The 21,763-nt window shown below is 41.1% G+C and overlaps 1 protein-coding gene across 1 annotated transcript in view; it reads right to left on the bottom strand.

Moving 5' to 3' along the window:
* Window positions 1–9,560: 9,560 nt before the first annotated feature.
* Window positions 9,561–21,763, bottom strand: part of POLD3 (DNA polymerase delta 3, accessory subunit) — a 51,585-nt gene continuing 39,382 nt past the window's right edge. The window contains exons 10-12 of the mRNA XM_060605635.3: window positions 17,290–17,402; window positions 16,059–16,134; window positions 9,561–11,539 (exon numbers count right to left, since the gene is read on the bottom strand). Coding sequence (XP_060461618.1) covers window positions 11,337–11,539; window positions 16,059–16,134; window positions 17,290–17,402 — 392 coding nt within the window. The 3' untranslated portion in view covers window positions 9,561–11,336. The remainder of the gene's footprint in view (window positions 11,540–16,058; window positions 16,135–17,289; window positions 17,403–21,763) is intronic.

The raw sequence follows: 21,763 nt of genomic DNA, 5'->3' as shown, positions 1-21,763 counted from the left end.
ACAGGCATGTAAGGAGGGAATCCAACTTTCCCTTTTGTATATAATAGTGAGCTCTCCATAATGATAGGAATTGTCTTTACTGGCCCCTCTTTGCCTTTAGAATGACAAAATCCTTACCACAGCCACAAAGTTCCCAATACTCTGGGCCAGCCAACCTCCCTGTTGGTTACTGTTCCAGCCACACTTTTCCCCAGGGCCTTCACATAAGCTCTTCCCTCTGCCTGAAATCCTGTATCCCTTTTCCTGGCCAACTCCTGCTTATCTGTAAAATCTGAGCTTAAATGTCACTTTCATCAGGGTTATCTTCCCAGACTACCCCCAACATGGGTAGGTTCTCCCTATTAATCCTCTCACAGTGCTCTCTGCAGATCCTTTGTAAGGCTCATCACAATGGTCCTTAAATACATGTTTACACCATTATTTATTTGGTTGCCTCTCCCTTTCAAAACTCCATGAGGGCAGGTTCTGTTTCTGACTTGTTCATGACTGTATTTTCAGGGCTTGGCAGAATGCCTAGCACAGAGACCCGAGGTAATTTGTTAAATGAATGAATCCTTATAATCTTAGAGTGCCAGGAACAGAGATCTAATGCCTTCATTTTACAGCCGACAAAACTTAGGCCCAGAGAAGATAAATGACTTTTCCAGGATCATATGGCCAATAAGTGGACAAGGTAGTTTTAGAGTTCATTCATTCATTCAATAAATATTTTCTAAGAGCCTACTATGTTCTAGGCACTGTCCTAGGTGCTGGAGTTAGAATGATGGCCAAGACAGCCCCTGACTTCCTGGAATTTACATCATGGAGGAGGAGATGGCCAATAAGCACATAAACAAATAGCACTTATCACTATCTCATACATTATAAATCTACGAAGAAAGAGGTGCTCTGAAGACAAAATCACATAACCAGTAAGGACTCAAACCCATGTTTTCTGCTTCAAAGTACAGGGCTCTTTCCACTACACCACGCCGCTTGCCCTAAGTAAACAAACAAAACCATAATTTATGAGGCTCTCTCAGCTGCCTGTGTGTGTGCTTGGTGGGGTGAAGCCCTCATGCTGTCCATGAAAAAGGGCCAACATCATCAGAAGCAGCAGCTGACTGGCTTGCCTGCTAAAGCAGGTGTCACAGTGTTAGCCAGCCTGGCCTCTGCTGCCTTGAAACTTCACATCTGGCACCTAAAGAGAGAGGGAGTGTGTTTAAATAAGACAGCTATTGACCAAGTGGCTTGAGGAGGGTTGGAGTTGGCTGGTCTCTGGGAATGATGCAAACCACAAGGGGACAGTACTCAGGAGGTGAACAGAGAAAACAGATGGGCTCAAACTGCAGGCATGACTATTGCCTGAGCACCCCATACATCATTGTGGGAGGTTGGGGGAGGTCTCTTCTCTGCTGGAGGTCTGTTTATCTTTTCATTTATAAAGGCGCCCCCTGATGTCTATACTTGGGGAAACAGAATGCACACTCAGACCACTGGTTTTTCTCTAAATTGCTTCAAGTAGAAACATGGCTGAAACAAGTGTATAGGTTGCACAGCGTGACATGGCAGCTCACCTGAAAGACAGGCATGCTGGGAGATCAAAGGGGAGCTCGGACAGGTGGGCAGAATCACAAGGAAGCCCACCAAAACACTGGGTCCATTAGCATTCCCTCCTTGCTTTATCATAACATCATTTTTGATAGTTTAATGTGTTGTCTATAACATAAAGTAGACATTCTAATAAAGGACAGTTGAAAATAAATGATGATGGGGCGTCTGGGTGGCTCGATGGTTGAGCGTCCAACTTCAGCTCAAGTCATGATCTCATGGCTCTTGAGTTTGAGCCCTGCGTTGGGCTCTGTGCTGATGGCTCAGAGCCTAGAGCCTGCTTTGGATTCTGTCTGTCTGTCTGTCTGTCTCTCTCTCTGCCCCTCCCCCACTCATGCTGTCTCAAAAATATTTAAAAAAAGGAAAGAAAATAAATGATGACAATTCATTTTTTTCCACATAGGTTAAAGCCCAAAGCACTGCTCTGAAAATAATAAGTTATCATTTACTGACCAATCACAATAAACCAGGCACTTTTTTATAATCTCTAGTCCTGACAACAATCTTGAAGTAGATATTACCTTCATTTTACAGATGAGCAAACTGAGGTTCAGAGAAGTTAAATGCCTTTCTAGAAGTCACATGGGTAGTCAACAGGCACCCAGCACCAGTCTATCCAACTTAAAAAAAATTTTTTTAATGTTTATTATTTTTGGGAGACAGAGAGAGAGAGAGAGACAGAGTGTGAGGGGGGTAAGGGATAGAGGGAGAGGGAGACACAGAATCTGAAGCAGGCTCCAGGCTCTGAGCTGTCAGCAGAGCCCAACGCGGAGCTCGAACCCACAAACTGTGAGATCGACCTGAGCCGAAGTCAGACACTTAACCAACTGAGCCACCCAGGTGCCCCCAGTCTGTCCAACTTTAAAATCTGGTACTTTCTACAAACCCAAGAAGTGACAACCACTTACCTACCTGATAGCAAAAAACCAACTGCCTGTAGCTGCTCTGCTGCTCCTATAGGCTGAGAAGCCATGTAACTCATATCGTGAGCTATGCACAATTCTAAGGGGAAGGGGGCTTCATGCAGTTTTATTCAGGTTCGCTGTTATACTTTAGGGGTGAGCTCTGGGGTTTGCAGCAAAAAACTTACTGCTGGGATAAAAGTATTATCACTGAACGGTCCTGGGTATCATGGCTGTTCAGTGAGTGGCTGATACGCACCCTAATGATATGCGGTACTGCTTACTGTGCTCCGTACCCCTGGAAAACAACCCCTGTCAAGAATGGACAACGATAGGACACTCACAGTCAAATCCCAGCTCTATCATGAACTAACGGGGCAGCCTCTCTGATACTCAATTTCCTAATTCACAAAATTGGGCTGATATCTACACCTCACAAAATTATTAGGATTAAATAACAAAGTATATGGAAGCACTTGGTGGGGAATAGGTGTACAATAAATATGACTTTGGATGAATTTAATTGACCATTCTGGGACTATGGGTCATTTTGGCCCAAAGAATTCCAGGGAGATGCAGTAAGTTCCAGATCTAAATCAGAGTTTGTGTTTGTGCGTCAGAGAATGGCCTACATGTATCCTTAGTGGAACTGTGGAACCAATCCCATCTCCATGGTTTAACTAGGACCATAGCTCAGGCAAGAGCCAGAGGATTTCCAAGCTTGAGATGACCCAGCAAAAGGCTAATCATTCTAGATTTGAAGCCACTCCCAATTCTCTCCTGTCATGAGTTTCCAAGGAAATCAAGAAGTCATTTGCCTAAAACTGAACTAAACCTAATTTCATATTATTTTCCTCTGCTTGCTCTATTGCAAGATGCAGGTGCAACTTGGCTCTGACTTATGACCTCCAGGTAATTCTCTCTTCAGTCTACAAAGGGTGATTTTTCTAACATACAATCCATACAAGTTAAAATTCTTCAGTGGTTTCCTATTGTCCATAGAGTGAAGTCTAACTTCACTGTGATCTGGCCCCTGATCACTTATTTGCCCTCATAGCCCACTGTTCCACCTCTCCTCAATCCGCTTATAATCTCTAAGTACTCCAAGCTTTCTCTTGTGCCTGTGCACCCCTTATGCTGCATGCCCTGTCCTTTCTGCCTGGGATGGCTTCACGTTCTCATTTGGCAAACTCCTATTCTCAAAACCTTAATCTCTAAGGCAGTAGCAGACAACCCTTCCCGGGGCCCACAGCAACTCGTGGCCACATACCTCCCTTACACAGAGAAGGAAGGACATGGTACAGTGGAAGGAATAAAGGCTTCAAGTCAGAAGGCCTAGAGTTCAAATTCTGGCCCTCCAGGCCAACCAGAGGAGAGCGAGCCTCAGTCTCTAGCCTAATGCCCACTGGCATGGTTTTCCTTAGGTAAAGATAGATGCAGGGCATCATAGCAAAGAGTCAGTGACTTGAACCACTGGCAAGATCATCCCTATCTGGGATCAACAATTTAAAGGTGTAATTCATTTTATTTCTTTTGTTCCAACTTCCATGTTCACTCACACACCTATCTGACAGGAAGTCAGCTTCCTATACAGGTTTGCTAATCATAACCATTCAAGTATTCCAGTTCTTCCAATTTTCCACTATAAATTTATTATTAAAGACACATCTCAGGGCTCCTGGCCGACTCAGTCAGTGGAGCATGCGACTATTGATCGTGGAGTCATACATTCAAGCCTCACTTTGGGTGTAGTAATCACTTAAAAAGAAAATCTTAAAAAAAAAAAGACACATCTTATTGGGCACTTATTGGGCAAAGCATTTAAACTCTCTGAGCCTCCCCACCTTCATTTGTAAATGAAAGTGTTGTGAGGATTAGAGAAAGTAAATTTAGATATCTTGCATGAATTTTGGCCCTTGGTAAGCACTCAAGTATTATATTAGCATTATAGCACATTATAAGTATTGGTCTACATCTCTCCCTGCACTAGATAGCTAAATTCCTCAAGGGCAAGAAATTCATCTTTGTATCCCCAGCATCTAGCACAACAGTGCTGGGCACATAGTAACCTTTTAACAAAAGTCTGTGAAATGCACAAACATGCACATGTTTGCCTTTCCAATGATGGTCTGTCCCAGGCAAGCAGAGAACTTGTCATGTGCTTTTCTATTTTTCACAGCAGCCATCATGGTTGTTGGGCAAATCAGGAAGCATTTTCAAAGCACACTTATGGGCAGACCAACAGCTTCCTCTTATTAAAGGTTGCTATATAGTGGAAGAGTCACACAATGTGAAATCTGAACCTAGGTTCTAGAACATCTGGTTCACTCCCCCTTACTGTGAGATGTTGGGCACACTAGCTAAACAACCTAGGCTTGTTTTCTACAAAACAGAGAAGAGAAAAACTTTGTAGGTTATCACAAGGATGAAATAAGATAAAGTAAAGCACCATATAAAGGTAGACTATAATTGAGAGTTTCATATCAGGCTTTACGGCAGGAAAATGGTTCTGCTTCCTATACGCCCTATTCCAGGATAGAATAAAACAGAATACCATGATTATGCTATGTTTATATAACCTTCACACATCTCTTAGAAAAACCTGGTTTTGACATTCAAAATGGAAGACACTGCCTTGGCCTAAGCCAGAGCAATCAGTGGGCAACAAATGTTTAGGGGCTACTTCTCTACCTGTGAACCTGCAGTATGGCTTAAATAGGATAAAGAAATACCAAATTTCCTCTTGATTTTCTTACATGGGTAAGTCAAAGGCAAGGCCAAGAACTGGACAATCTGTTTCAAAGAAAAACAGTGTTCTTGATTTAAACTGAAACCAATTAAATGCATTGCTTAGGGAACCAGGCTCTATTTAGACGAGCTTCCTGGTGATCTAAAATTAATCAGAAAACTTTATTTTATTCCAGCCTCTCTTTAAATTCTTCTTAACATTTATTAGTCCACTTATCTAACTTGGTAATTTAGTAAGCACAGTATACTGAGCATAATGGAATCTTTGTTTATAGATTTAAGACCACTTGGCAGGGATGCTGTAGAAAGGACTCAAGCAGCAGATGAGTGGTTGAGTTAGATAAACATTAAGATTGCCTTCACATCTCACAATCTGGGAACCGAACAACTAGTTGTACTTTCACTTATAAAAACGAACATCAATCATCACTGGGCAGTATCGAAGTGTGAACTAATATAGAGCCAAGAGCAAGATCGCATAGTGGCTAAGACTACAGGCACTGAAGCCAAATTGTCAAGATTTATACCTTGGCTCTGTGTCACTTGCTAACTCTGTGATTTTGAACAAGTTACTCAACTTTTCTGCCTCCATTTCCTCATGTGTAAAATGGGAATAAACGTGCCTATCTCATAGAGTTACTATGAGGATTAAGAGTTAATACTTCTTAACGTACTTGAACGGTGCCTGACACACAGTGGGTGCTCAAAAAATGGGAGTTACTCTGTTTTGTGTGAGTTTATTGTATGTCCAAATACTAGGAGCTGCCCATGCAGCATTTCATAAAAGCCTTAAACAACATTTGGGGCACTTGGGTGGCTCAACTGGTTGAACATCTGACTCTTGATTTTGGCTCAGGTCATGATCGCAGGGTTGTGGGATCGTCAAATCCCTGCCTGGGATTCTCTCTCTCTCCCCCTCTCCCCAGTTTGTACTCTTTTTGCAATCAATCAATCAAACAAACAAAAACAACCCTTTAAGGTAGGTGGTAGCTCATCGTAAAGATGAGGAAACAAGTTCTCAGAGGAGGAGTTCCTCACCTAAGGTTAGTGCCCTTAGACAAAGTTTGAATCCAGAGCCGTCTGCCTCCCAAGTTGTGCTGTTTCAAAGCATCCTGCTTCCCCATTGTGCCAAAATTGAGCACACATAAAATGGAGCTGAATTCATGCTAATCCAATATATATCCCACAAAGTACCTTTTGGAATAGTCCTTGGTACCTGCTTCTTTCTTGTCAGTATTCTCATTCTTAAGATAGGACAGAAATAACTCCACTAAAGGTTCACTTAATAGATTACCTATACCATGACTGTATAAATGATGAGTGACATTCAAACAGTTGAATAAAATCCACTAAAATGGTGAACCGTCCCTCAGCCTGTTTTCTTGCATTAAATTCTCTGTTGTTTTTCACAAAGGACTATAAAATGTTGCCCATTATGATTATCCTGGTACTTTTCTGATTATTAAGCTCCTGTCTACCCCTCATCTAAGCATCATCTCCACTGCTACATAATGCTATTTATTTAGGGTGCATGTCCTGCCACTCCAAAATGGTAACCTCTGAGCTCTTGCAGTCTCTAAAGTATCTTATCCAGGAATGAACAGAACTAGCATTCAACAACTGCTTGACACTTTGGATTTGCATGATCCAAAGCAGATATTAAACAACATGGTTTTTCCATTCTTCAAGAGCAGTCTAGTAAAAGATGTGAAAGAAGAACCTTAAGAAAGCCTGAAAGACCAAAAGAAAGAAGTTAAAGTAGGACTAGCAATGAGGAACTTTTAAGTATTTAAAAAAAAAAAGAGAGAGAGGGGTAGAAGCCAAAGTGAAGCCTCAAGAAACAAGGAGTCTGGCAAGAGCAAATGAGAAAAAAGAGAGGGAATGGTGTGGGGGAGCCAGACAATATTTAGAGCTTGAAATGAAAGGGCAATTCTAGAATTAAGGTGGGTTTGGATCAGAAGCCTTACCAAGTTTCTCTGGCTAAAGAGCCTGGGTGGCAATCTGTGGGTGGCCCACACTTAAGAACACACAGAAAAAAACTGGACACAGATACAAGTGGTGAGAAGTGTCATGAAGCAGGGAGTGGCAAGAGTCAATCCTAAATGCAGTCATTTGGGTACAATGTGCCCTTCAGAGAGGGCATGGTGACAGCATGGGCTAATTTACAGAGCCGCCAGGGCAATAACTCAGAGAGCAATACTGCCTTCTCACAACAAAACGAGGCAGCCCCAGAATGTTTCATGGTGGTAAAAAGCTGCATTACAGCATACTAGATCCCGGAACCAATGAAAGGAGACAAGTTTACCAAAACGAGTCTTGACACAGAGTACGTTTCTGGCAAATACATTATTATGCACTCATTCTACTCATGTCCTGGCGAAACTATTTAGTTTCCTTATATGGCCCTTCTCTTCAGCTCTCTCCTGTAAAATAACTAATGTCTTCTTAGAGAAACAAAGATAGAAAAGAAATAGAACTGTTCCACCCGTCCTCCCTCCCCTCCTCAGTTCTTTTCAGGGAGGTGAGTGGAGGCACATATCTTTGAGAGTGTCTGAGAACTACCCCATTTTTGAAATCAATTTCAGAAAACTGAAAAGCCTCTGTAAGAGAAATCTGTGTTGATAGGGGAAGACGAGGGAAATACTGCAACTGTCTATGCTGGCTGCCAGAATGAAGCAGCCTTGTTTTAGCTGTGACATTTTTTAATCCCATTAAAACTTTAATAGCACTAGAAGTAGGATACAATGTACATGCATGGGTAGAAATACTATATGGCACATAAAATTAAAGAATATGCCAGCTGCCCTCTTAAATGAGAATCAACTTCTAATGTTATTATTCTTAAAATTTTTCAGTTGGTCTTCATAGTCTTTACATTAAAATCCAAACTCCTTAGCCAGACCCAACTTCATTTCTCAATACATTTCATCTCTTTTCCCAAAGTCTACTGTCCATTTCCCCCCAAAGCCATGTTCCTCTGCCTGGAAAATCTTTTCCATTTCTCTTTGCTTGGTAAAATCCTACTCACCCTTCAAATACCCACTTAGCTTTCTCTCTTCCAGGAAGAATGCCCACACTCCTATGAGCTCTCAGAGAACCCTGTGCTTACTTGTCACTGCACTCACCATATCATGTTATAATTTCATTTTACTGGCTTGTCTCTTCCATTAGAGCCTGTAGACAAGTGCTAAATTCTAGGATGCTACCTATATCCTCTTGTGTCCAGGTCAGAGGCCTGACACATGAGTAGACACACGTATTTTCATGTATAGTAAATACAGCCATCAATGAACCTCACTTGTTTCAATAGAAAAGTATCTACTCTCTCTAAAATTTTTCATAATATAGAACAAGTATCTTCCACCTTTGATCACATTTCCCGCCAGAATGACGACTTTCAAAGTAGAAATCTGGCTCATATCCTTGAAAACGTTTCAGGAAGTTGGTGGCTGACTGCATTTCTCACACCAGGAAGGAAGCCACCATTTGTAGAGCACCTATGTGCTACAACTGTGCACCAAATTTAGGCTGCATGTATACACTTCTTCAGTCTTGACAATCTGTGGTAACTCGTTTTAGCTCTATTTTGACAAAGAACCTGAGGCTTAGAAATGTGCCCAAGGTCACATGGCTAGCAAGTGATGAAGCCAAACTAACACAATGTGCAAGATCAGGACTACATTTTCTCCTAAATGAACTAAAAAATGATGTTGGCTGAAACTAAGGTTTCCCACTGGGTTGAAAAAATCATGAAGGCAGCAAATGACTTGTTCATCTCAGACTATGGGTGTGCAGTTTTAACAATATGAACTGAAAACCAGCCTTGTTCCTGTTCAGGGTTTGAATAATTGCACACACTGCTGCCGTCCTGTCAAATAACAGACTTATCAGACATTCAGTTTGAAGCACTGTTTTAAAACAACTTCTCAAATTTATTTAACTCATGTGGATAACATGGTAGAGTTTTGTATAAAAAGAAAAAAAAGGCCACCACTCCCTCCCTCCTAAGCCTTGCAGACAGCTGAGTTCAGGCAGCATACTGGGTGTGGTGATCACAGGATTTGCATTATCCTTTCAAAGATGGAACTCCAACTACCACTGGAGTTTTCCAATTCAAAATTCAGTTTCACTAGAGAGCCCAGCAGAATTAAAAAAAAAAAAAAAACACAAAAAACTAGATTGTTGCTTTTTTAATTTTTCCAATTCTTATTTAGAAAAATTACTAGAGGCAATGACAAAAATTACCATTTAAAAGATCACTCTCCAGGGGCGCCTGGGTGGCTCAGTTGGATAAGCATCCGACTTTGGCTCAGGTCATGATCTCACGGTTCGTGGGTTTGAGCCCCATGTTGGGCTCCATGCTGACAGCTCAGAGCCTGGATCCTGCTTCTGATTCTGTGTATCCCTCCCTCTCAAAAATAAATAAACATTAAAAAATTTTTTTAAAGATCATTCTCCAGAGGTTTTTTGTAAAGGTAAGTCCAGGCTTTCCACCCTTTTACATTTTAAAAAGAAAGAGGGCTGTGGAATAGGTCAACCTTTACTCTGCTTATGACACAAAGCGTCTGCCTTCTCAAGTCCTAGACGTAATGCCAGGACTCATCTCCCAAACTTCTGGTCTCAATCAAGTCCATGGGGTGCCTGGCTGGAGAGCCCTGGATGATGGCTGCTAAATATGTTCGTATGAATCCAAGGTCAGTTAGAATCCTAACCTTAAACAGTAGGTTTACTGGATGCTGACTGCATCATGACATACGCAGGCTAAGTCAGACGTCCCTCGTCTGTCAGTTGTGAGTCATGCCAGCAGATGAGCCTGTGTTCTTTCCCTAGAGCTCACTGTACCAGATTACTACCTCACCACTTCGATCCACCAAGGTCACTGTCCAGCCATCATGAAAATCACTTAAAAGTTATCAATAGAATAGATGATTTTCCATAAGCAACAAATGAGAATGTGTTACTTGCTGTTTAGTCCTACTAACAACTCAGTCTCTCCACCTTTCTTGGGCAGCCTATACTTTTAGGCAAATGGGAGGGTTAAAATACAGAGGAGCAACATCTGTATAAAAATGTGTGCTTTATTTCTTCCTTGTTACCTTCCTGGAAAATTGCTGTTTCTGAACATTCAGGTTCCTTGAGAAGGAGAACTTTTTCTTAACTGTTGTACCCTGCATACAGAAAAGGCTTTCTCTTTTAGCCTCCATTTCATTGCCTGGGTTTCACTCTCTAGGTACTAACAGCAGGAAAGGGAGAGAGGAGGAGACAAAAATCACAAAGAGCAGCGTAAAACATGCCCTGTGTCAGCAACATGGCAAGGCCTCTACTATCGTCAATGCTGACACTAAGTAATTTCTGGTGGAGATGAATACATCATTACATTTCTATTTGTGCTCTGCCTGAGGCTTTTCCCTACCTACTAATTGCGAGTGAAGGTCGAGAGAGCTTTTGTGAAAGGGGCAGAACATAAGCAATGTGCTGGTCTGTAGCCAGGTGTCAGTGTACTTTATAACGGAGGAAGAGAGGATTAGAGGATTATAGGGAGATTTTTGTTTCAGCCTTTAGTCCAACAAAGATTTAAAAGACTTACAGAAAATGGCTTCACATAGAAGTATGGTAGTGGGGAAGGGATTATGGGGAGAGTGGTAAACACAGCCAGTAAAATTCAGGGATAAATGAAGACCCACACAAGTCCACAGAATACAAAGGAACAAAGAAGAATACTTCTTGAGCCATAAGTGCTCAGGACACAGGATTGGGTAGGGACCAGTGAATTAGCAACTAAATGGCTTCAGTGATAATTCTGAAACCTGTTCCAATTTATGTTTGGAGTGGATTCTTCTCCAGAACAGGTCAAGATTGTGCTTAAAAAAATGTCCTTAAAACACAACAGCTTCTTAAATATTCTTTTGCCTCTTGCTTCCAGGTGATTTCCCTTTGGTTAAAAACCAGAAACAGTATAAACCTCACAGGATGGAATAAGTCTTTTGATACAGGCAAGGTGAGGCACAGGATGAACTTACACAGTAAGTGAGAGTCTGTCTGTCTTGGTCTTCTCCCTTGACCACTCCACGTCTCTGAACCAACAGAGATGGCAGTTCACTTCCTCTGGAAGAAGCCAGTAATGGATACTTGTCTGTTGGCTTTGCCCAGAGCAGCAGTCCCTTTCTTTGGGCCCTTTCGTTCTTCTTTGGGTTCTTTTTTCACCGTCATGGCGGAGGGTCTATGTACAGAGGAAGTCTTCATCTTAAGCTCCTCTTCACTATCTGTACAGGATTCACTCACATAGACTTTTTCAGTCACTGGCAGAATAAAAAAAAAAAAAAAAAAAAGGGAAAGGAGTGGGTCGAGTCATTTAGAACACTGTTATTAAGAGAACGAGATGTCTTGTTCACTCCAATTCCTTCAGACCCTCTGATCAAGGGAGACCCTCTGATCAGCTCACCTAATACTGGAGCCTTCTCCCACTGGGAGATCGGATCAGGCCACCAATAGGAACTATTTATCTTAAACTCATACAGTCTCTAGTTGGGGCTCAGAGCCAACATTTACCCTTACTGTCTCGCTGCTATGTCCCATGCCTTTTGCCCAAATTCTGCATTTGGGTCCTGGTCAATGCTAGCTAACTTCCTGAACTCTACATTGAACTGTCTGTATCTCAAATACCCACTTCTACCTCCATGCTTTGACTGACTTCTTCAATCTCACTTCCCTGACCCACAGTGCCTGCCTATTTCCTTCCACTGCTGCTTTTCTGGATCTTAATCTCTGCTCTATTCGCCAGTCTTCATCTTGTCTAACCAGGTTCACAGTCAGGGGCCCTCCTGGCTGGCTATATCCTGACATCACCCACTCACTCTCTGCACATCCTAAATACAAGAATTGCAGATTACTCAATTTTTCAGTTCTTAGTTCTAAATGACCCAACACTTACTAGTGGTCTGCATTGTGAAGATAACTGCCCCAAGCAAACTCAATCATATAACAAACTTGATTGTTTTAAGACAATGATAAAATGAGAAACAAAGTTACCAATTCTCTTAATGCCCTATCAGCCAAAGGCATATTTTTGCCTTTTCTTATACCAATAAAATTCACTAACCCCCTCCCCCTTTTAAAGTAATTTTACCAGTGAGCAGTCAGTATAAGGAAGCTGAAAAGGGCATAGGCACAGACAATAACTTCCAACAATGATGTCACAGAACTGATGAGGGTCTCTTCAGTATTACTGCAGCACACAAACCAATCATGAGAAACAGTACAATGCCACCTTCCTGTGACTTTAGAGAGCTGCAGCAGCTGTATAACCAACATCTTCTACATTCTTTCTCAGCTTTCCTGGTTGCAGCAGGAAGATGAAGAGTAAAGGAAAACATCTCCTCTTGGCTGAACACAGTAACCTAATATGCATCATAAATGCTCAAACAATTAAAGAACATTTTTGTCCTATTAAAGAACAATAATAGTTTTAAGCACTTAATTAGCGATTAAGAACAAACTACTCCAGAGGCAGTGGCTTTGGAATCAACTATATCTGCATACTAATATGTAGTCTGCCATTTATAAATTCTCAAACTTTTGATGTGCATCAGGATCACCTGCAGGGCTTATTAAAACAGATTGCCGAACTCTAATTCCAGAGCTTCAAATTCAGTAGGTGAGGGATGGACCTGAGAATTTGCTTTTCTAACATGTTCCCAGGGAATGCTGATGCTGCTGGTCTGGGGACTATACCTTGAGAATCATTGTTCTCTCCTCCCCTGTAAAATGGGAGTAACACTGCCTCACAGAAGGTATGGATGCACCTAGTGATCTTATTAGCAAGTACCCATCAATGCTGGTCTTTCCCTTCACAATGGCAAAGCCATGCTGGAGGTCTGTTGCCGGTAGAGCATTCCTTCACCATACCCATCTAATCCCATTAAGAGTACATAATTAACGGTTCCCTCACTAAGAGTTCCTAGGATTTGTCATTACTTTTAAGGGCCTAGAATTCACTTTGCTGATTCCTATCAACTTAGAGGCTACAAATCACTGAGAAGCTTTAAATATATATATGTAGATATATATATTTACATATATAAAGTGTTCTCTTACTACTCACCTGTGCTCCACAGACCAGAGGCATTAGACTCTCCCATGATTTTATTAGAAATGCAGAATTTCAGGTCCTACCTGAGGGCCTACTGAATCAGAATTTGAATTTTAGCAAGATCTTCAAGTAATGTGAAGTTTGAGAAATGCTGCTCTAAGGTACTTAGGGAATTCCCATGGCATACCTATTAGTTCAGCAATTATGATCCCTGAACACTAGCCCAATCTCATCGGCAACTTGAAACGCATTATGCAACTGGATTATTGGAACAAACTTATGAGCTGCTATTTACTCAATATCTCAAATTAGGGAAGTCTGAAGAGCCATATGCAGACATAGAAAAGAAACAACTTACTACTGGTTGGTGGTATAAAACTTGCTCCTTCATAAGCTATACTTTGTATTCAAATGGCAGCAGGTCTATAATGTAAAACTCCAACATCAATTAGCTCATTATTTCATTACTTATTACTGAAACCACTGGTTGTCTCATTGCCAATTCTGTGCAATGCATTGCTTGGGGGAGTTAAAACCAGTCAGGGCAACACCAACAAAATTTCTTAAGCAGCACACTTAGTATACCTCAAGAGCTAAAAGAAGAATTTCTATATTCAAAGATTTAGTTACTTCAAACTGTAAGACAAAGGAGATTTCAACTTAAAGATACAGAACCTTTATTTTAACTGAGTAACATGCAACTTTTCTGGGCTGCCATTAAAAAAAAAAAAAAAATAGAGCCCAGTTTACATGGATAACATCAGAATTATTCTCCACTCAATGTTTTGTTGTTAGAATTCTAACTTGTCCAAAAGTCGACCCCACACTAATCTCAGGGGCCCAACTCCCCAGTCCCTGAAGCAAAGTCACAGAAAAGGAAAGATCAGTTTTGAAAACCCCCAGACCAGCTCTCATCCAGCACAGGACAGGACAAGCCCCCTGTGCTGGTACACTTGGAACAGTCCAAACAGAAAGGAAAGCACAACTCCTTTGTTGGTAACAGGAGCCAAGATTCATTAGGTTGAGCTTGGACTACAAACCTTAAAAAAAAAAAAAAAAAGTGCTATGTGAGCACGGTTTTCATTGTTGCATCCAAGGCTCTTAATGGTCCTGTCTGGAGACAGGAGTGTAAAAAGTCCACATCCCATACCTGGCCAAAACTTGAGTACTGTGTTTTGAACAAAGCAACAGGTAATTAGCCACAAACTCCCAGTAAATGCTCACAATGATATATCTGACATTTTTCTTTCGGGGTAGAAGGAGGGAAAAACTGGCACTGATGCCTTTGTCCTCTTAAATTTAAAACAAAGAAAAAGTAAGAACTTCAATAGTAAATGCACATATTATCACCACTAAAACCAAAAGGCTTGAAAACACACTATTAGAAGACTGAAAGCAAACAAAACAAAATACAAAAAAACAACCCTAACTCGAAGTCCAGAAATCATAGGCTCACAAAAAATTTGGCACTGAAAAGACCAATTTCCAGTGTAAGGAATTTTATTCCCCGATAATATGCTACAATTAAAATGGCACAGGCCTGAGGTGCCTGGGTGGCTCAGCTGGCTGAGCACTGAACTCTAGCTCAGGTCATGATCTCCTGGTTTCTGGGTTCGGGCCCCACATACGGCTTTGTGCTGGCAGTGCGGAGCCTGCTTTGGATTCTGTGTCTTCCTCTCTCTCTGCCCCTCCCCCACCTGCATGCTCTCTCCTAAAAATAAACATTGAAAAAAAAATCTTTAAAAAAATGGCAGAGGCCTTTTCAGAGGAGTGGAAGGTAGGGAACAATGGGACAGGGTTTGCACTTATTCTAACAACCACACAACCTAGGAAAAGTAGATTCTTCAGAATTGATCAATCTTTTTAAGATGAAAGTTTGAACCAGAAAAGGAGAGTCAAGAAAGGGAAAAGATACTTCTTTAGGAGAGTAGGTGCCACAGGAAGGGAGAAACTACAATTATAGGCTATCCAACTAACAAGAGGTTTCCAAGACTAAGCCCACAAGTCTCTGTAAACACAAAAAGTACCAGGATCAGAGCATCCTATTGGCCTGCAAGTGTGAAAGCCCCACAGAAGTTTGAGTCAACTGTGGAAGGGTAGAACAAGCTTAAACACGGCTGAAGAATTCAACCTATAACTAACTGAAAAGCTAAATTCTAATTCCCCTCTAGGTCACCATAAAAAGCACACGTTTTTATCTAACATGACTTACAAACGGGAAACATGAAGTGATTTGGAAGAGTCAAACCCCTCTGGAGAGATGGGACAAAATACCAAGAAGACTCCTGACACTCTCTTCAGAGTCTAATCATCAGTGGGGGCTTCCTTTCCACTGTTCAAATGTATAAAACAACCATTCTAGAAAAAAAAAGTTTCTCAATGTCTAACAACATTTTATGTTGGTATTATGGTTTCCGTATCGAAAGTGCCTTTAAATGTTACCTCACCTGAATTTTCACAACAATCCCGCATATAGGCAAAATGGATATTTTACCTCCATTCCATACATCAAGAAACTCCCTACCAGAGGTGACAGGACTTTTATCCAAGACCTCAAAGCTTATTTCTACAGGATGTGGTCCAAACAAGAACCCATGTTCTGTCTTTCGTTGTAGTGTTCTCTACTCTGCTACTCAGGGTGTGTGCCATATTTGGTGTGAGTCATGTGCACATTCAAGTTTGAAGCACACTGCTCTGTAAGAGATCACGGAGCCAGAAACTCTTCTTACCTATGCAGCCTTCCTCATCCACAAAGGTCTTAGACTTCAGCACCCGTTTTCGTTTTCTTTTTTCTCCATTTGAACTCTAAAAGATCACAGGAAGATCAGAGGTTACAACATTCAGTTGATCAATGACTCTATAGAGAAAAAGAACAAGAGCTTTTTAATCTACAATAATCACCCTCCAATATTCCATGATGATAAAAAGTTGAATGTGAAACTCTATCCATTTCCTTTTACGGACCAGTCCTACTATACAGACAAGTTACATTCCTATATATGGAAGCTTGATGTTTAATGCTTGTAAGATAACTGTGATCATTCAGGCAACAAACTTTTGGTAAGCAGTGCACCATGGTTAAAAAGACCAATAGGACAAGGACCTTAGCGGATGAGAGAAGCGAGGAAGACAGACCACTGCAATCCACTGTGGTAAGGGCTTTAATGGAGGGCTGTGGCAGACATTATGGAAGCACACAGGAAAGCTAAATCAGATGAGAGGTCTGTGGCATGTACCCTTGCTGTAGATAACTTGCTATTTTAGCCTTGATGCTGCAACATTACCCTTGTCTAATTTAGTCTCACACAGATACTACTAATACCAATTTCCTTTTATGTTCAGTGGTCTTTCATCCCATTTTCTTGTCAGCTAATGAGGAAATTAGTGCAAAATTTAAATGACAGTCTTAATACAATGAATTAAAGGAAAACTAATAGTTGTAAAGGAAAAAAAACCTTGTTAGCACCTTTCTTCTCAACTCTTCATTATCTACACTAATAGACAAAATGCAGCTGAAGACCATTGAAAACTATATTCCCCTATTTATTGCCAGCTTTTCTCACCCTGCCCTTTTCCAGAAGAGTTTCTGAAGAACAACAAATGTGCATAAGTTGTTTGTTCACTCTATTTCCCAAACTTTGCTCTGATGCAGGCAAGACCTTACTTTGCAAAATTCCAACAGGAGTTGGGTAACACAGCAGCCCTGATGCTGGAGGTCATGAAAAACAAAACCACTCCCAGGCCTGACCTCTGCAACCTTCCTGAGATGCGCCCTATAGCTGAGCTCTCACCGCAGGTGAGGAGAGGGAATGTCCATCCTGTAGTACCTACAGAGAGTGGAATGAGAAAAGAGCCATCTACTGGTGTCCCTGGACTATACAGCAGTGGCCGGTTCAGCATAGTTTCAGGTCCTTGGGAGGTCAGACACATGGAAAGGCAACCATCCCAGTAAAGTTTTACCTTGACAGAAGGAGGCTCTGGTTCAGTCTTAGGCACTGGTTCAGGAGGTGGAGAAGCAGGAGGAGGTGGGGATGGTGACTCAGCTTCATAATCCCCAGGAGAGTCTGGTATGACTGAAATAATGAAACAAGCTTAGCTAAGAGAACTGTGGCACTATCTGGTACAACGCCTTCTCTGGTGACTTTTTAAACGTCTGTATCCAGGAAAGGACATTTTGCAAGCAGTAATTCATGACAACCAAGGACTTTGCAGTTATAGATCTTTAAAATATACATTTTACTAATTTTATACAAAGAAAACCAGAGAATTAAGAGTTATTAAAGCTGGAATAAACCTTAGAGATTATCTTAGCTAAACCTTTTATTTTGTAGGAAAGTCTAAAGTTGTTTTATAAATATCCACTGATCATCTAACATGTGTCATGTATTCCACTTACAATTGTTTCATTTATCCTCATAACAACCCTAAGAGACAAATATTATTCACACATTACAGTTGGGTAAAAAGAGGCTCAAAGAGGTTAATTAACTTGCCAAGGTCACAGGGCTTACAAATGAGGCAGGAGGTTTTAAACCCAAGTCAGTCTGATGCCACAGCCTTACCATTCCAACTATTCTGTGCTGCCTTACCATTCAGGGCCAGACATTTTCTTTTAAGATTAAACAAACAGATATAATTCTCAGATTATATCAAATGTTCCATGCCAGAGTCTTCATGACTATGATCCAAGGATTATCTGCAACCACCTGAGATGTTTATTAGACTGAAATATTCCAGCTGATGTTAAGAGCATAAACTTTGGAGGAAAAATCACCTTTGAAACAGTCACAATTATAGCTCTTACAACTAAGACTGGATTACTATTTTGTATGGGAATTATTTCTAGTGATTGCTCACTGATGAGGCTTGTTTTGTTGTAGTGAGAGTAACCGGAAAAAACACTTTTGGGAAAGCAATATTGCTCTGGAAGTGGTATCACCCGAGAAGAGAGCATCTCCAGAGGGATTCCATCATTCCTGAACAGTTCCAGAAATAGTGGTCTTGGTATAAGGCCCATGAGAGGGGGAAGTGAAAATCCTCAGCTAACCTACGGCTTAATCACCACAGAGAAACTGCTGGTAAAAAGACTGGGTAGTTGCTTAGCCTCACCTGCTCCCTGAATCTCCTGGCTGTATTCAAATTCTTAGCACAAGTCTTGGATCTGAAATTCTCCCAACTGATTAGGTCAGTGTTAAAAATTATGACAGTGGAGGGTTCAAGGCCAAATGACCTAAAGAGGTGAAGCAAAACAAGAGCCAGAACGAAACAATAAATTATACACTTCAAGTATGAAACGGGCCCCAAAACTTTATAAGCTCTGGGAAACAAGAGTCAGAAACATATGAGGAAAGTGGTCCAGCTAGTAACGCAGCTCTAGGAGAATAGAACATGATGGGAGCTCAAGTAAGCAAGAGAAAAGTTAAACCACAGAGCCAAGCTCCCATTTCTTTGAAGGTATAGCAATTAGGAAAGCTGTGTCACATGCGTTACAGGGGCAGGAGGAAAGTTTACACAGTGAGGAAGCCAAAGAAAAGGAATTTTGAGTCCTCACAATAAATTTAGGAGTTTTCATTCTATTTCCACTTCTGTAACCATGAAGACACTTAATCCTAGTGGCACCCTCTAAGACCCCTGTCACTGCACTGTATACAAGTGTTTATCTAGATCCTCCTCTGACTCTAGCCTCCATGGAGGCAGAGACACGACAATTTCCCTGGCACTGAACAAACAGTAACGATACTTTTAATAAAGGAAAACAATCATTTTTGGAATTTGGGATGAGGGGCTTCTAGGTCAAGGAAGAATCAGCATATACCTCCCCCTCCCTTCCACATCCACCCAAAGAGACACATTACAGTGATGACTAAGGAATGAAATGCTGTAAACCTGCCTGCCACTCCTATCCCTGCCATAACAGGGAAGAGAGTAGAAGAGGGAGCCAAGAACTTGTAATGAATAAGAATTTTCAACAAATCCCCAGAAGATGGAAGGCAGATGGGAGAAAGGTGATAGGAGAAGCATCAATTACATTGAGTCCAATAGGAGAGCTTACAATCTATCACAAAACTTCTATTTTATCTGATTTTTCAAGTTGTGTATCACTTTAAATTTTTTTAAATAAAGCATTTTGGGGCACCTGGGTGGCTCAGTCGGGTAAGCATCTGACTCTTGACTTCGGCTCAGGTCATGATCTCACAGTTGTGAGATCGAGCCCCACGTCAAGCTCTGAGCTGGGCATGGAGCCTGCTTAAGATTCTCTCTCTCTCCCTCTGCCCCTCCCGTGCATGCACACTCTCTCTCTCTCTCAAAGAAGTTTTTAAAAATTTTTTTTTTTAACGTTTATTTATTTTTGAGAGAGAGAGAGAGAGAGAGAAGAGGAGACGGAGACACAGAATCCGAAGCAGGCTCCAGGCTCCGAGCTGCCAGCATAGAGCCTGACGTGGGGCTTGAACTCACAAACTGCGAGATCATGACCTGAGCCAAAGTCAGTCACTTAACCGACTGAGCCACCCGGACGCCCCACAAAGAAATTTTTTTTAAGAAAGGAAGGATGGAGGTGCGTATCAGGGTGGCCCAGTCAGTTAAGCATCCAGTCCTTGTTTTCAGCTCAGCTTCAATCCACAAACTGTGGGACTGGACCCCACATGGGGCTCTGTGCTGACAGCACAGAGCCTGCTTGGGATTCTCTCTTTCCCTTTCTCTCTACCCTTCCCTTGCTTGTTCTGTCTCAAAATAAATAAACTTTTAAAAGAAAAAAAAGGGAAGGAAGGAAGGATACAGAAAACAACTAGAATTTTCTGGGCTTTACAAACATTAATCATTCATTCACATAATATCCCCCACAAAATCACTGTTACTATTATTTCTGTTTTATATAACTGAGGTTCAAAGAGACTAAAAAAAATTTGGCCACATTCATATGCTAGAATCCGTATGTGTCTGATTTTCCATCAAGGTAAATATATCCTCGACATACTTTTAGTGACATAAGCATAAGGAGGGTTTCATACATTGGTGTATTTTAAATATATTTATAATGAATTTACAGCTTTTCAGATGAAAGGTACTCAAGAAGTGCAATTTAACAATTACCCCAGGACAGCAGAATAAGAACTGTAGCAAAACTAGTTACTAGCAGAGTAACCACTGTTTACCAGAGTGCTATGGCAGAGATGGGTCATTTTGGAAATCACTCATAGCTTCCTAGGAAAATTTATAAACTACCTATCTTAACCTAAAAAGGGTGGGGGGGGGGGGTCATTTGCTTAACATTCTTCATAAGTAATTTGCAAAAACTGAAAATGTTAGCAAAAACTTAATCAGCTAAAACTATTTCTTCCTAGCAATATATATTTTTAAATTCTATCTTAGAGACAGAGCACGAGTGGGGAAGAGGGAGAGAATCTTAAGTAGGCTCCACACTCAGCACAGGGCCCAATGTGGGGCTTGATCCCACTACCCTGGGATCATGACCTGAGCCAAAATCAAGAGCTGGGCATTCAACTGACTGAGCCACCCAGGCGCCCCTCTTCCTAGCAATGAAAACATTACTCTTAATGGGATTTCTATCTGGGTCTGGCTTTTTCTTGCTTTACAAAGAGAGTATGTAGAACTGCTAATGGTGCTTATGACTCTGCCAAGAAGAGAAATAAAGGAAAAGTCTTTTGGGTGGAGAGTTAAAGATATGAAGTTGAAGGGAATTTTCTGAGAGAAGAGACTGCTGTTAAATACTTATGGAACACGTCAATAGAAAAAGTGGGGTGAGTAAGAAGAAAACCTGCTATGTCAAGCAGTGTCCTGGCATTGCTGACGTATCTTATTTGATGTTCATAAAAAGTCTACACAGTGTGATAACATCCCCATTAGAGATGAGGAAACAAGGAATTGAAGAAGTTAAATAATCTGTCTCCAGTTGCACAATAAGTGGCAGAAGTAAGGTTTTTTATTTTTAAAAAGATTTTTTAATTTACATCCAAGTTAGCATATAGTGCAATAATGATTTCAGAAGTAGATTCCTTAATGCCCCTCACCCATTTAGCTCATTCCCCCACCCACAACCCCTCCAGCAACTCTCTGTTGGTTCTCTCTATTTAAGAGTCTCTTGTTTTGTCCCCCTCCCTATTTTTATATTCTTTTTGCTTCCCTTCCCTTATGTTCATCTGTTTTGTATCTTAAAGTCCTCATATGAGTGAAGTCATATATTTGTCTTTCTCTGACTAATTTCACTTAGCATAATACCTTCTAGCTCCATCTGCGTAGTTACAAATGGCAAGATTTCATTCTTTTTTATTGCTGAGTAATACTCCTTTGTACAGATATACCACATCTTCTTTATCCATTCATCCATCGATGGACACTTGGGCTCTTTCCATACTTTGGCTATTGTTGATACTGCTGCTATAAACATTGGGGTGCCATGTACCCAGTTAAGTGG

This window comes from Panthera onca, chromosome D1 (assembly GCF_046562875.1).
Source record: "Panthera onca isolate mPanOnc1 chromosome D1, mPanOnc1 haplotype 2, whole genome shotgun sequence".
Taxonomy (NCBI): Eukaryota; Metazoa; Chordata; class Mammalia; order Carnivora; family Felidae; genus Panthera; species Panthera onca.
This window is presented reverse-complemented; position numbering and strand designations above follow the sequence as displayed.